We start from the raw sequence: 13,055 nt of genomic DNA, 5'->3' as shown, positions 1-13,055 counted from the left end.
ATGTTGGCATGGATGTGGAGAAAAGGGCACACTTCTACACTGCTGTTGGGAATGCACACTAATACGTTCCTTCTGGAAGGATGTTTGGAGAATACTTAGAGACCTAAAAATAGACCTGCTCTTCAATCCTATAATTCCTTTACTAGGTTTCTACCCAGAAGACCAAAATCACAATATAACAAAGACATCTGTACCAGAATGTTTACTGCAGCCCAATTCATAATTGCTAAGTCATGGAAGAAGCCCAAGTGTCCATCGACCCACGAATGGACTAGCAAATTGTGGTACATGTATACCATGGAATATTATGCAGCCTTAAAGATGGAGACTTTACCTCTTTCATGTTTACATGGATGGGGCTGGAACATATTCTTCTTAGCAAAGTATCTCAGGAATGGAAGAAAAAGCATCCAATATACCGAGCTCTACTATGAAGCTAAATTATAGCTTTCACATGAAGGCTATAACCCAACTATAGCACAAGACTATGGGGAAAGGGCCAAGGTAGGGGAAGGGAAGGGGGAGGTTAGGGTGGCCGGAGGGTAATGGGTGGGGCCGCACCTACAGTGCTTCTTAGAATGGGTACAGGCGAAACTTACTAAATGCAGAATACAAATGCCTACATACAGTAACTAAGAAAATGCCATGAAGGCTACGTTGAACAGTTTGATGAGAATATTTCAGATTGTATATGAAACCAGCACATTGTACCCCTTGATTAGACTAATGTACACAGCTATGATTTAACGATAAAAATAAATTAATTAATAAAAATAAAAAATAAAAAGTTCCATGATAGAGATGGTGTCATGGCCTATCTTTCTCACTTGAAAGTGTTTATAGTGATCCCGCAATTCCATTACTGGGCATCTACCCAGAAGGAAAAAAATCCTTTTATCATAAGGACACTTGTACTAGACTGTTTATTGCAGCTCAATTTACAATCGCCAAAATGTGGAAACAGCCTAAATGCCCACCAACCCAGGAATGGATTAACAAGCTGTGGTATATGTATACCATGGAATACTATTCAGCTATTAAAAAAAATGGAGACTTTATATCCTTCGTATTAACCTGGATGGAAGTGGAAGACATTATTCCTAGTAAAGCATCACAAGAATGGAGAAGCATGAATCCTATGTACTCAATTTTGATATGAGGACAATTAATGACAATTAAGGTTATGGGGGGGAGGAAAAGCAGAAAGAGGGACGGAGGGAGGGGGGTAGGGCCTTGGTGTGTGTCACACTTTATGGGGGCAAGACATGATTGCAAGAGGGACTTTGCCTAACAATTGCAATCAGCGTAACCTGGCTTATTGTACCCTCAATGAATCCCCAACAATAAAAAAAAAAAAAAAAAGTGTTTATAGTAGTTTCTGCCAAGTGGCCCCTGCTTCACTTTACTCTGGAAAAGCACAGCTTTGGATATGGGCAGGACTGCTTGGTTAAAAGCACGTCTGGATGGTTGGATGGGAGGCCCCAGCAAGTTAAATGAGCAGGACAGGAGGCAGGATATTGCAATCATACGAGTCTGAGTAATAACAGATGGGCCACCAGATCCAGGGGCAAAGATAGGGTGGGGTCAGACCAGGACAGGACTTCTATCCACTACCTGCTTGCACAGTCTTTAAATATCCTTTTCTCAGGACTTTACCACAGACCTCATCTTTGCAAGCCTCAGTACCTGCTGATGGATGTGGGCTCAGCCTCTGCTGGCTGTCCCTGACAGGCTACATCCCAGCCTTGATCACACCTAGTCCCCACCCAGTGCTGCACCCACAGCATCTCTTCTGGCCTCATGTCCACCATTGGGCTTAACGGACATTCCCAAAAACTTCTTTTGTCATTTCCAACAAGATCCCAATAACTGGGATCCCTTGGTCAGTTGCCTTACCACAGGCTAACCTATCCTCTGGCCCTGCTCCTGAATCCATCTCGCTAGTGCCCACACCTAGGAACTGAAGTTTCAAACATCCTTTTTTAGGTCTAGTTGACTCTTCAAAGAAGTGAGGCTTTGCAGATAATAGGAAATAAAGATTTCAGTATAAAAGAGGTCTATGCCCGCTGAGGATCTCTACTAGCCTGATGCATCTATTCAGCAAATATACTCCTGCCATTCTCTCCACCTGCCCCTATGCAAGGCAATGAGGATAGTAACCACGCCTCTGCCACCTGGGAGCTCACAGTGCAGGGGGAAGACAGACAAGGAACAAAGTAATCCCATATTCAAAGCAGTTTATAAAAGGAGGCCTGGTTCTGAGGTAGTGGTGACACATGACAGCACACACAGTTTAGTTTGGTTGGAGTCCATGTCAGAGAGATGGGGGTTACAGACAGAGCAAGAAAGCCTGACCCAGGACAGAAGTTGGTTACTTGGAAGGTGTGGAGAACACTGGAGGATGGGCAGTGACACCAGGGAGGAATTCTAATCTTTGGGGTAGATGGAGGACTGACCAGAGGCTGGGAAGATGAAGATGCCATGCAATGCCTGATACCGACTCTACTGTAAAGATCTGAGTGTGCAGAGGTGATCCAGTGACAGGGAAGACAACCAAGAAGACAGTGATGATCTAAATAATTATAATCTTATCATCTCTTGCCTGCTTTGATGAATCTGGCTTTGAAGAATCTTTGAGAACATCGTCAGCATTGTCTTCAGAAGAGACTGTATTTGGTGGTTCATAGTCTACCTGGAACACCTTTGTTACAACACCACTTTGTCTGCAGTCTCTAAAAATTATTCAAAAAAGAAAAAGTCTGGATTATACAAAGTCAAAGAAAAGATGGCTAGCAATTATGATCACTTTATGAAAGTCCCTTCGTCTACCTCCTAAATATATTATATTTCAAATTAGAGAAATTAAAATAGAATTCCTTACCTCATTCCACCAGGGTTATCTATTGCTGTGTAACAATCATCCCAAAACATAGTACCTTAAAATACAACTCTGTGGATTCACTGGACTCAGCTGGGTAATTCTCATTTGAGTTCTTTCATGTGGTTGCAGCAGGGTTGTGGAGTCAACCAAAGGCTCTATTGAGCTGGAAGTCCACAATGGCCTCTTTCCTTATCTAGGCTGATAACTAGAACAGCCAGGGACTTGCCTGTCACCAATCTCACTCTCTCCATTTCTCTCTGTCCCTCCCTCCCTCTCCATGTGGTTAGCCTGAGCTTCCTGACAGTATGAAGGTCCCAGGTACTCAGACTTCCTACACTGTGGCTGGCTTCCTCCAGCATTCATGATGCAAGAAACTAAAGCAGAAACTGCATCATTTCTGAAACATTCTATTGGTCTAAAGTAAGTCATAGGGTCAGCAGAAAGACTATAAAAGGGCATGAACACAGGGAGGTACAGTTCATTCAGGGCCACTTTTGGAGACTATCTGCCACATTCATCATAAAGATATTATACTAGAAGGCTCAATCTATTCTAACATAAAAACTGCGGCTACCTAGGTATCATTCCATATGAGTCAAGAGTGTTTCCCTTATCTCAGCTTAGGCAGCATAATAGATGCTGCTCTCATACATTTTATAATTGCTATTCCCCCAATACTATCATGTTTGCAAATACTCCTAATATTTCACAATTAATCATGTTCTTTGATACAAAAGAAATTACATGAGAGACCTGTGACTAAAAATTAGTGGTGATTTCATCTCAGTACCAGCAGCTCACCTACACTCTATTTTTTAAATACCTTTGAGGTATAATTTGCATGGCCTAAAATTCACCTATTTTAAGTGTGTAGTTAGTGGGATTTAATAAATTTATACAACTGTGCAACTATCACTGCAAGCGCCCTTTAAAAGACTTCCCTGGTGCCTGTGTAGTCACTACTTGCTACCACCCCCATCTCAGCTCTCTTAGCCAACCACTGATCTGCTTCCTATCTCTACAGTTTTGCCTTTTCTAGAAACTTAACATAAATGTAATTATACAAATGTAGTCACTTACATGTTTGTCTTCTTTATTTTTTTCTTTTCTAAGAAAAAAAAGGTTAGAATGCAGTCATCATAGCTCATAGCAACCTCCACCTCCTGGGCTTAAGCAATCCTCCTGCCTCAGCCTCTTAAAGTGCTAGGATTACAGGTATGAGCCACTATGACAGGCTGGTAAGATTAAAAAAAAAAAAAAAAAAAAAGGCAGCACCTGTGGCTCAGTGAGTAGAGCACCGGCCCCATATACCTAGGGTGGCGGGTTCAAACCTGGGCCTGGCCAAACTGCAACAAAAAATAGCTGGACACTACAGTGGGCACTTGTAGTCCCAGCTACTTGGGAGGCTGAGGTGAGAGAATCACCTAAGCCCAGGAGTTGGAGGTTGCTGTGAGCTGTGATGTGACAGCACTCTACTGACGGTGATAAAGTGAGACTCTGTCTCTACAAAAAAAAAAAAAAGACTTACAGATTCATAAATCAGGGTGCAGATGTAGATTATCTTTTAGATGAACCACTTGCCTAATACATTCACCTCAGGATCCACCTCATCTGCATTTTCACCTGTGGCCCCCGTTCTGTCAGAATCCAAGATCCAACTGTCCTTGTTACCAGAGTCCCCAGACAGCACCAACATCTCTATCCAGGGATCATTCAATTCCTAGATAATCACAGGGCTCCATGGATATGCACTCACAGCCCTACAAGAGGTCACATGAGTAGAACCTGGTTCTCGCCCACTTATTCTGCCCCTCTAAGATCCAGGTTGTCTGCCCCACAACAGCTAGCCCTTCCTTGCGGACCTAGCCAAGGCATTCATCCATGGACTCTGTCCCTGCCAACAGCAGCCCTGAGACTAGTTTAAACTACAGCTAAGTAGAAGGATTTAATCTTGATTATAATCCCTACAAAGGATTCGTTTTGGGGTTGGAGTTAAAAATCCTACTCACAGCCCAAGCTGCATTTGAAATAGAAGTAACTTTTGTTAGGGCTGGAATTAGAGATACTAAAGATATATCTCTAAGAAAACCATCTTAAAGTACACTAACATGGGCAGTGCCTGTGGCTCAGTGGGCAGGGCACTGGCCCCATATACTAAGGATGGCAGGTTCAAACCTGGCCCTGGCCAAACTGCAACAAAAAATAGCTGGGCGCTGTGGCGGACGCCTGTGGTCCCAGCTACTCGGGAGGCTGAGGCAAGAGAATCGCCTAAGCCCAGGAGTTGGAAGTTGCTGTGAGCTGTGATGCTACAGCACTCTACTGAGGGTGACAAAATGAGACTCTGTCTCAAAAAAAAAAAAAAAAAAGGTACACGTAACACTGGGGGAAAATGAAGTAACTGTTCTATCCCCACAATTACCCTCCCTTCAGTTAGAAAAAAAAAAGCTGTTTCATCAGGCAGCTGGAAATATGGCCAACAGTCAGGCCAAGTGCCAACCCAAAGCAGCCCACCACCTTTCAAAAGGAGAAGGTCCTGCTAAAACTGGCAAGGAGAATCTCCCACTGTATTACAAGAACAATCTAGGCTTCAAGACTCCCAAAAAGGTCACCAAGGAGACCTACATTGACAAAAAATGCTCCTTCACTGGTAATGTCTCCACCTGAGGGAGGAGACACCTGTCTGGCTTGGCCAAGATAAAGATGCAGACGACCACGGTCATTCACCCGACTATCTCCACTATACCTGCAAGTACAATCAATCGCCTTGACAAAAGCCAGAGGAACATGTCCCCCTGCCCAGGAACGTCCAGATGGGGGTCAGTGGGCACGTGTCAGCTGCAGAACAAGACGGTGGCTTCAACATGCTTAAGGTCACCAAGGTCACTGGCACGAAGAAGCAATTCCAAAAGTTCTGAGACTAGACATCTACCCACTCACCAGAATGAAATAAAGTTATTTTCTCGTTCAGAAAAATAAAACAAGTATCACTTGAATGATGGCAAGGAAGTTATGAAGCTGGATCTGTAAGAACTCCAATTCGATCTTTCCCAGCCTGTTGAAAGATACTGAATCAAGGCAAAGGTCGCTTTCGTTCTTCAGGAACTTGGTACAGTTCAAACGGACTGAGACCCCTAACCCTTCTACTGGGCCTGCGCAAGTCCCCGAGCGCAACCCCACCCCCTTCATGAGTAACGGCGCCATTACGTTCTACGTAATACCACGAACCCCGACCACGCTTGCGCAGAAGGAAGCTGTGACTTTTATTTTTCCCCCGGCTGCAATCTCCTTTCCCTACCCCACTTCCCTTATCCATAAATATCCCTAAGCCTTACCTTAAGGGAGGCAGATTTGAGAGCTCTTCTCCCACTTCCTCACTCAGTATAACGATGGAAATAAATTTTTCTTTTGCAAAACCCGTTCCACGGCGATTGATTTACTGTGCAAAAGCAGAATGGCCCTGGACCTGGCGGTAACAGAAGGCGGCTTTCCCTCTGCCCAGCTTAAGTTATCGGGACGCCCATATATACGTTCAGTGATAGAGAAGCGAGAACAATGTAAGTTCATCGCCAAAACATTACAAAATAGCATTACCCTGAGAGAGGAAGTTCCTGACCACAAAGGAGGCTGTGAAAGAAGGCAGATGTCAGAAAGTTTGCAGACTCTGCACAAGACCATCAGAGGGGACCGTCAATGACTGACTGACCTCACCCCTTCCTGAGACAGTCCTGAGTTCCTGGTCCTTTTCCGCTTATGTTGTGTGGATTATTCTCTGATGTTGAATTCACATAAATATGAGCACATTAAAAGTACACCTATGACGATTTTTTTTTTGACCGTGGCCAGGTTTGAACCAGTCACCTCCGGTATGTGGGGCTGGCACCCTACTCCTTTGAGCCACAGGTGCCGCCCCATATGACAATTCTTTATTTCTCTCATCCTAGAATACACTTAAAATTTTTTTTCTAAAAAGCTGTGTCAGGCTAGCTAGCACATTGAGAGGACAAGGCAGGAGGATCACTTGAAGCCAGGAATTTGAGACGAGTCTGAGCAAAGTAGTGAAAGCTCACCTCTACAAGAAAAATAGAAAAATTCGCGAAGCATGGTGGCCTCTGGAGAGGCTGGGGCAGGAACATGGTTCAGCGGAAGAGTTGGAGACTGCAGTGAGCTATAAAACCACTGCACTCTAACCCAAACAAGTCAAATTTCTATAAACAGAAACATATTTTCCATGGGTTTATGTCAGCTGTTGTCAATCTTGGCTGCAGTATTTGAATCACCAGCACAATTTTAAAATACTGATGCCTTGTTCCCACCCTAAGAAATTATTATTAAACTGGTTGGGGTATGGCCTGGGCATAGGGATTCTGCAAAGCTCCCTAGGTGATTCTAATGTCTATTTGGGGTGGATTATCACAATAATGGGACCTGATGCACCATACTTCCCAGTATCCATGCCCTTGTAAAATCTCCTCCATACTGAGTGAGGGAATGGCCATGTGGCTTGTTTTGGCCAATGAAATGTTAGCAAATATGACACAGAGACTAGAAAACCATTTGCAGGTTGGGGTTGCCCTTTCTCTTATTGTTTTCTGAACTGAGATATTAAGGATACCCTGTTGGAGACCCAGGGCTCAGTCAACAGCCAGCACCAACCACCAGACATGTAAGTCAGGCTTTCTTAGACCATCAAGCTCAAGTTGAGTCAAAAAATGACTACAGCCATGCTAGTGATCCCAGACAAGACCCTCAGAACTGCCCTGCTGAATGTACATGAAAATGCTCATCTACAGAACAAATAAAGTGGTTTTTCTTTTAAGGCACTAAGTTTTAGAGTAGTTGGTTATGCACCAAAAGCCAACTGATTCAACAACCAAGGTTGAGAAGCACAGGTTATGTGATAAGTTCAGAGAGCATTTATTACATTTTTTTAATAATCACAAATGTAATGTTTATTTTTAAATTTTGGAAGCTACAAAAATTATCAGAAGAAATAAACATACTGAGGAAAGCATCTTAAGAGTGGTCTATTTCCACTTTGGAGAATTCACTCATCATCCTTCCTCTAGACAGCCTGCTGTCCCACTCTGCTTCTCTGACCCTGCAACATCAGCTCTGACCTGCATTTGCTAGGTTTCTGACCTGCCAAAATCTTTGTACCTGTGTACCCTACAAAGATTTCCAGGCAGCCGGGTGTGCTTGTAATTCCAGCTACTGGGGTGGTTGAGGCAGGAGAACACTTGAGCCCAGGAGACCAGACTGGGTAAAAATGAGACCTTGTATCAATTCAACAAGTGTATCAATTCAACCAAAAACTTCTAGGCTGCCAGCTCCCACAAGTTGTTTGCACTGATTCCTTACTTTTATTTTAGAAATAGTGAGAAATGAGCAGGATCCTGGGCCCCTAGTCTGCCCGTACCTGAATAGGAAATGCTTGATGGTGTGAAGGGAATCCTGACTATTTTCTTCTCCTGAACTGGGAACCTAACATGTATACAGAGCTGATTTGGGCTTAGCACCCTGGCTATGGGGACGCTGCCATATTCTCTATATATTCCTTTATTTCAGGTCTTGGTGTGGCTCTTAGGATTTCACATGCTTTGGGCACTAATGTCCCTCTTTGGCAAATTACTAGCAACCCTAGTCTCAAAGCTACACGTGGAATTCTGCCTTTCTGACAAGTTATAAATGCTCCCTCATATTCCAATCTATTCTAGTGGTTATCATGGAATTAAGGTTGACAAATTCTGATGAAGGCTCAGGTTCTGGAAAGGCGGAGTGGGATGGTAAGAAAACACACCACTCTTGTATTTGCCCAGTGATATAGACTCAGATTCTGAAAAGGGGAAGTGGGATGGTTAGAATACACACCATTGTAGTATTTGCCCAATGATACAGACTGGACTAAGCAACAATCAGTGGGCTGTCTGACAGATGTCTCTTACAAAAACGTGTTTTTTAAAAATCACTTTAGTACCAAACATTAGGTTGTTGCTTATCAGTATTTTGTGTTTAACCTTTTTTTCTCTACCTCTGGTTAACTATTCCTCTTAATAAAATTTTTACTAATATTTTGTTTAATAAATTTATATTTCAGTTTTAAAAAGAAGCAAACATACATGATTGCATCAATAGAAGCAATGACTGCTAAAGCCTGGTATATTTTCTTCCAGTCCTTTCTCCAGGTATTTATAAACATAGTTAAAAAAAATATATAATAATCTATTTTTTCCAATTATATCATAAATATTTTCCTATGTCACTCAAACCTTCGTGACCATGATTTTCTTTTCTTTCTCTTTTTTTTTTTTTTTTAAGACAGAGACTCAAGCTGTCGCCCTGGGTAGAGTGCCATGGCATCACAGCTCACAGCAACCTCCAACTCCTGGGCTCAAGAGATTCTCCCATCTCCACCTCCCAAGTAGCTGGGACTACAGGGGCCTGCCACAACACCCGGCTATTTTTTTTTTTTTTTTTTTGGTTGCAGCTGTCATTGTTGTTTGGCGGGCCTGGGCTGGATTCCAACCCCCTAGCTCAGGTGGATGTAACTGGCGCTTTAGCCACTTGAGCCACAGGCGCTGAGCCATGACCATAATTTTCATCTTAATATATTAGTGGCCTTCAATTATCAACATCCTCATTTAAAGTCTTTTGTCTCCTTTTTGAGAAACTAATTATCTTAAGTACATAAAAACAGACTTGAATGAAATAGTACAATTTCCATAAAGAATTATTTTATCGGTTAGCACCTGTAGCTCAAGCAGCTAAGGTGCCAACCACATACACCAGAGCTGGTGGGTTCGAATCCAACCTGGGCCTGCCAAACAATGACAACTACAACCAAAAAATAGCCAGTCGTCGTGGCAGACGCCTGTACACCTGTAGTCCCAGCTACTCGGGAGGCTGAGGCAAAAGAATCGCTTAAGCCCAGGAGTTGGGAGGTTGCTGTGAGCTGTGACGCCACAGCACTCTACCAAGGGCGATAGCTTGAGGCTCTTTCTCAAAAAGAAAAAATATATAAATATATATGTGTGTGTGTATGTATGTATATTATTTCATCACAAATTTCTACAAGTACTGATCTTTTTTTTTTTTAGAGACAAGAGTCTCACTTTATTGCCCTCAGTAGAGCACCATGGCGTCACAGCTCACAGCAACCTCCAACTCCTGGGCTTAGGCGATTCTCTTCCCTCAGCTTCCCGAGTAGCTGGGACTACAGACACTTGCCACAATGCCTGGCTACTTTTTTGTGGCAGTTTGGTCGAGGCCAGGTTCAAACATGCCACTTTCGGTATATGGGCCCAGCACCCTACTCACTGACCCACAGGTGCCATCCCTGCACTCATTTTTTTGAATAGAAAACTCAAAATTTTTTTGGTATACTTTCTCTAAGCTGGGCACATCTGAAATATCAACAGTACTTTTCAGAATATACACTTGGCAAACAGAGCAAGATGGTGAGAAGCATAAAAAATTATCTTTTTTAAAGTAGGAAAGAATGACTATTTTTTAGACTCTTGGAAAGATTTATTAATGCCTTCGAACCACATAGTTATCAAATTATCCCTTCATTTTACTACTATCTGCAGCTTCTAAAGGGGCTTGTCTTAACAGTTTTAGGCATCTGATTATGTAGCTTCTTAACTTTTAAAAACTGAGATGGCTTGTTTCTATAGAAGTGGCTTGGCAAGTGAGAAAAGGCTGTAATTTCAAATATTTAATAAAGAAAAATGTATGTAAAGGCGTTGTTTTATTTCATTTCATTTTATTATTTGTTTTAATTTTCAGATGCAAAACAATCATCTTTGGTCTAGAATTTGTAGCTTTTCTCTAAAAGCAAAGCAGCAGTTCTGCCAGCAGGGGGAGCATGGATAGTCTTTTGAAACTAGGCCAACCTGATACGTATATGATTTCAGGGCTTAAATGTTTTCCAAAATGTGGTCAAACCTGTCTTGCTGGACAAAACGCTGACATGCCACACAGACGTTCCGAGTATTTGAGTTTTTTTTTTCCCCTACAACATATGGTGAAGTTTTCCAAATTAAGGGGTGTTTCTGTATTTGAAAATGGGGAAAAGTCATTGAGAAGGAAAAAAAGGATAAAGAAAATAATAAGGTAGCTAATGTTCAACAACTTGAAATGACAGGGGCTTTGAAGGCCAATTAAGTCAACAGAAAAAGAAATACAGAATGATTGTGGAAGTTGAAGGCTGTATCCTGGGAATACCCATCCACTAAACATGGTATTTTCTTCAAAGCCAGATGAAGGTCATTAGAGGTCAACTGCCCTGGAAAGGCTCTTCCTTCCCAAAGGCCAATGTAGAATTTAAAATCTAAACAGAATTAATATATATAACACTTCGATGAGCTGTACACTTATGATCTGTGCACTTTACGTGTATCTCAATAAAAGGCAAATAAAACACAAATGTCACTATATATGCTGAAATTAAAATAAATTTTTCGTTAGTGTCCTTCTAATGCTGGATTTATTCTCATAAGAAAAAACAAAGTTGGGTGATTGGTGGGATCACACCTACAGTGCATCTTACAAGGGTACATGTGAAACTTACTAAATATAGAATATAAATGTCTTAACACAATAAGAAAATGCCAGGAAGGCTATGTTAACCAGTGTGACGAAAATGTGTCAAATGGTCTATAAAACCAGTGTATGGTGCCCTATGATTGCATTAATGTATACAGCTATGATTTAATAATAAAAAAAGAAAGAAAAAACAAAGTTAGAACATAATATTATAAGTCAATTTAATCACCATGCTCTTAACTTACTTAGAGACCGCAATAGCTTTAACTTGTATTTTTCCATCAGGTAGAGTAATAGGTTTTATATACTTGAATGTATTATTTTCACCATAACCAATTTTCTTTAGAAATTCAGGTTTGCTGCCATCCAAGGTATAATATATGTTGACATCTGGGGTGTCTGAAAAATCCAAAATTGGATAACTATAATTAACACTAAAGTAGCAAGTACTTAAATAATGCCTATAAGTCAGTTATTTAAGGATATTTTATGAGTATAATATACATATTATAGAAGTAAATAGTAACAACTAACAAGAATTCAGTTCTTCTTCTGTGCTAGCATCTGTGTTACATGAATGAGCTCATTTCATCTGTACCACCCCATGCCATAGATCCTCGTTTATACCCATTTTATAGATGAGAGATTAAGATTTCCAGAGAGATTAAGAAACCTGCTACATAATAGAGGATTTCCAGAGAGATTTCCAGAGAGATTAAGAAACCTGCTACATAATAGAGAAATAGTAGTTTGATTACTGCCAAATTTGATCCAAAGCCCATGCACTTGAACCACTATGGTCTTTTGCCTCTTCAAGGGGGCACTGATATGATTCAAGATTCGAAAAGTTAAAAAAAGGGTTTGTAATAAAAAGTCTCCCTCCTATCCCTGATGCCCAGAAGCAACCAATGATAACTTAAATATCTTTCAAAAAATATTTTATATTCATATAAGTGTATAGTATATATTACATATTTTTACTTCCCCCTTTCTTTTTACACAAATGATGACTTACCATACCCTGTTCCACATTTCTTTTTTCATTTAACAATGTATCTTGGCTATTGTCCTATGCTGGTACATAAAGAGCTTATTTATTCTTTGTTACAGCTACATTATATTCTCTTATATAGATGAATAATAATTTAACTAATTCTCTACAGATGGACAGTTAGGGCTGTGTTTTTTATGTTTTTCTTTTGCAATTATAGCATTGTAATGAGTAACTTTGTAAAGAATTCTTTTTGCAAGTATATTTGTAAAAAACAATATATAGAAACTAGTCCTGCCAGGTAAAGGTCTGTGTATTTGTAATTTTGATTAATATTGTCAAACTATCCTCCATGGACAGTTAAGCTATTTACATTGCTACCAGCAATGTATGAAAGCATCTGTTTAATCTCCCTCAGGTGTGGGAGGGAGATTAAATTTATAATATAATCTATACTGCGTTATCCATAAGTGTTATCCATTTATAGTGTGTTATCCATTTTTATTTTATTTTTGCTAAATTATTATGTTTAAAAAAAAGTATCTTGTAATTTCCACTTGCCTTTCTTGCATTTTGAGTACAATTGACTCATTCATTCAACAAATATTTACTGAGTACCTATTACGTGTCAGACACTGT

At 40.8% G+C, this 13,055-nt stretch overlaps 1 protein-coding gene across 7 annotated transcripts in view; it reads right to left on the bottom strand.

Moving 5' to 3' along the window:
- Positions 1-13,055, bottom strand: part of DZANK1 (double zinc ribbon and ankyrin repeat domains 1) — a 72,547-nt gene that overhangs the window by 55,891 nt on the left and 3,601 nt on the right. For all 7 annotated transcript variants that reach the window (XM_053573970.1, XM_053573965.1, XM_053573966.1 and 4 more), the window contains exons 3-4: positions 11,671-11,824; positions 2,603-2,732 (exon numbers count right to left, since the gene is read on the bottom strand). In XM_053573970.1, coding sequence (XP_053429945.1) covers positions 2,603-2,732; positions 11,671-11,824 — 284 coding nt within the window. The remainder of the gene's footprint in view (positions 1-2,602; positions 2,733-11,670; positions 11,825-13,055) is intronic.

This window comes from Nycticebus coucang, chromosome 21 (genome assembly GCF_027406575.1).
Source record: "Nycticebus coucang isolate mNycCou1 chromosome 21, mNycCou1.pri, whole genome shotgun sequence".
Lineage (NCBI taxonomy): Eukaryota > Metazoa > Chordata > Mammalia > Primates > Lorisidae > Nycticebus > Nycticebus coucang.
This window is presented reverse-complemented; position numbering and strand designations above follow the sequence as displayed.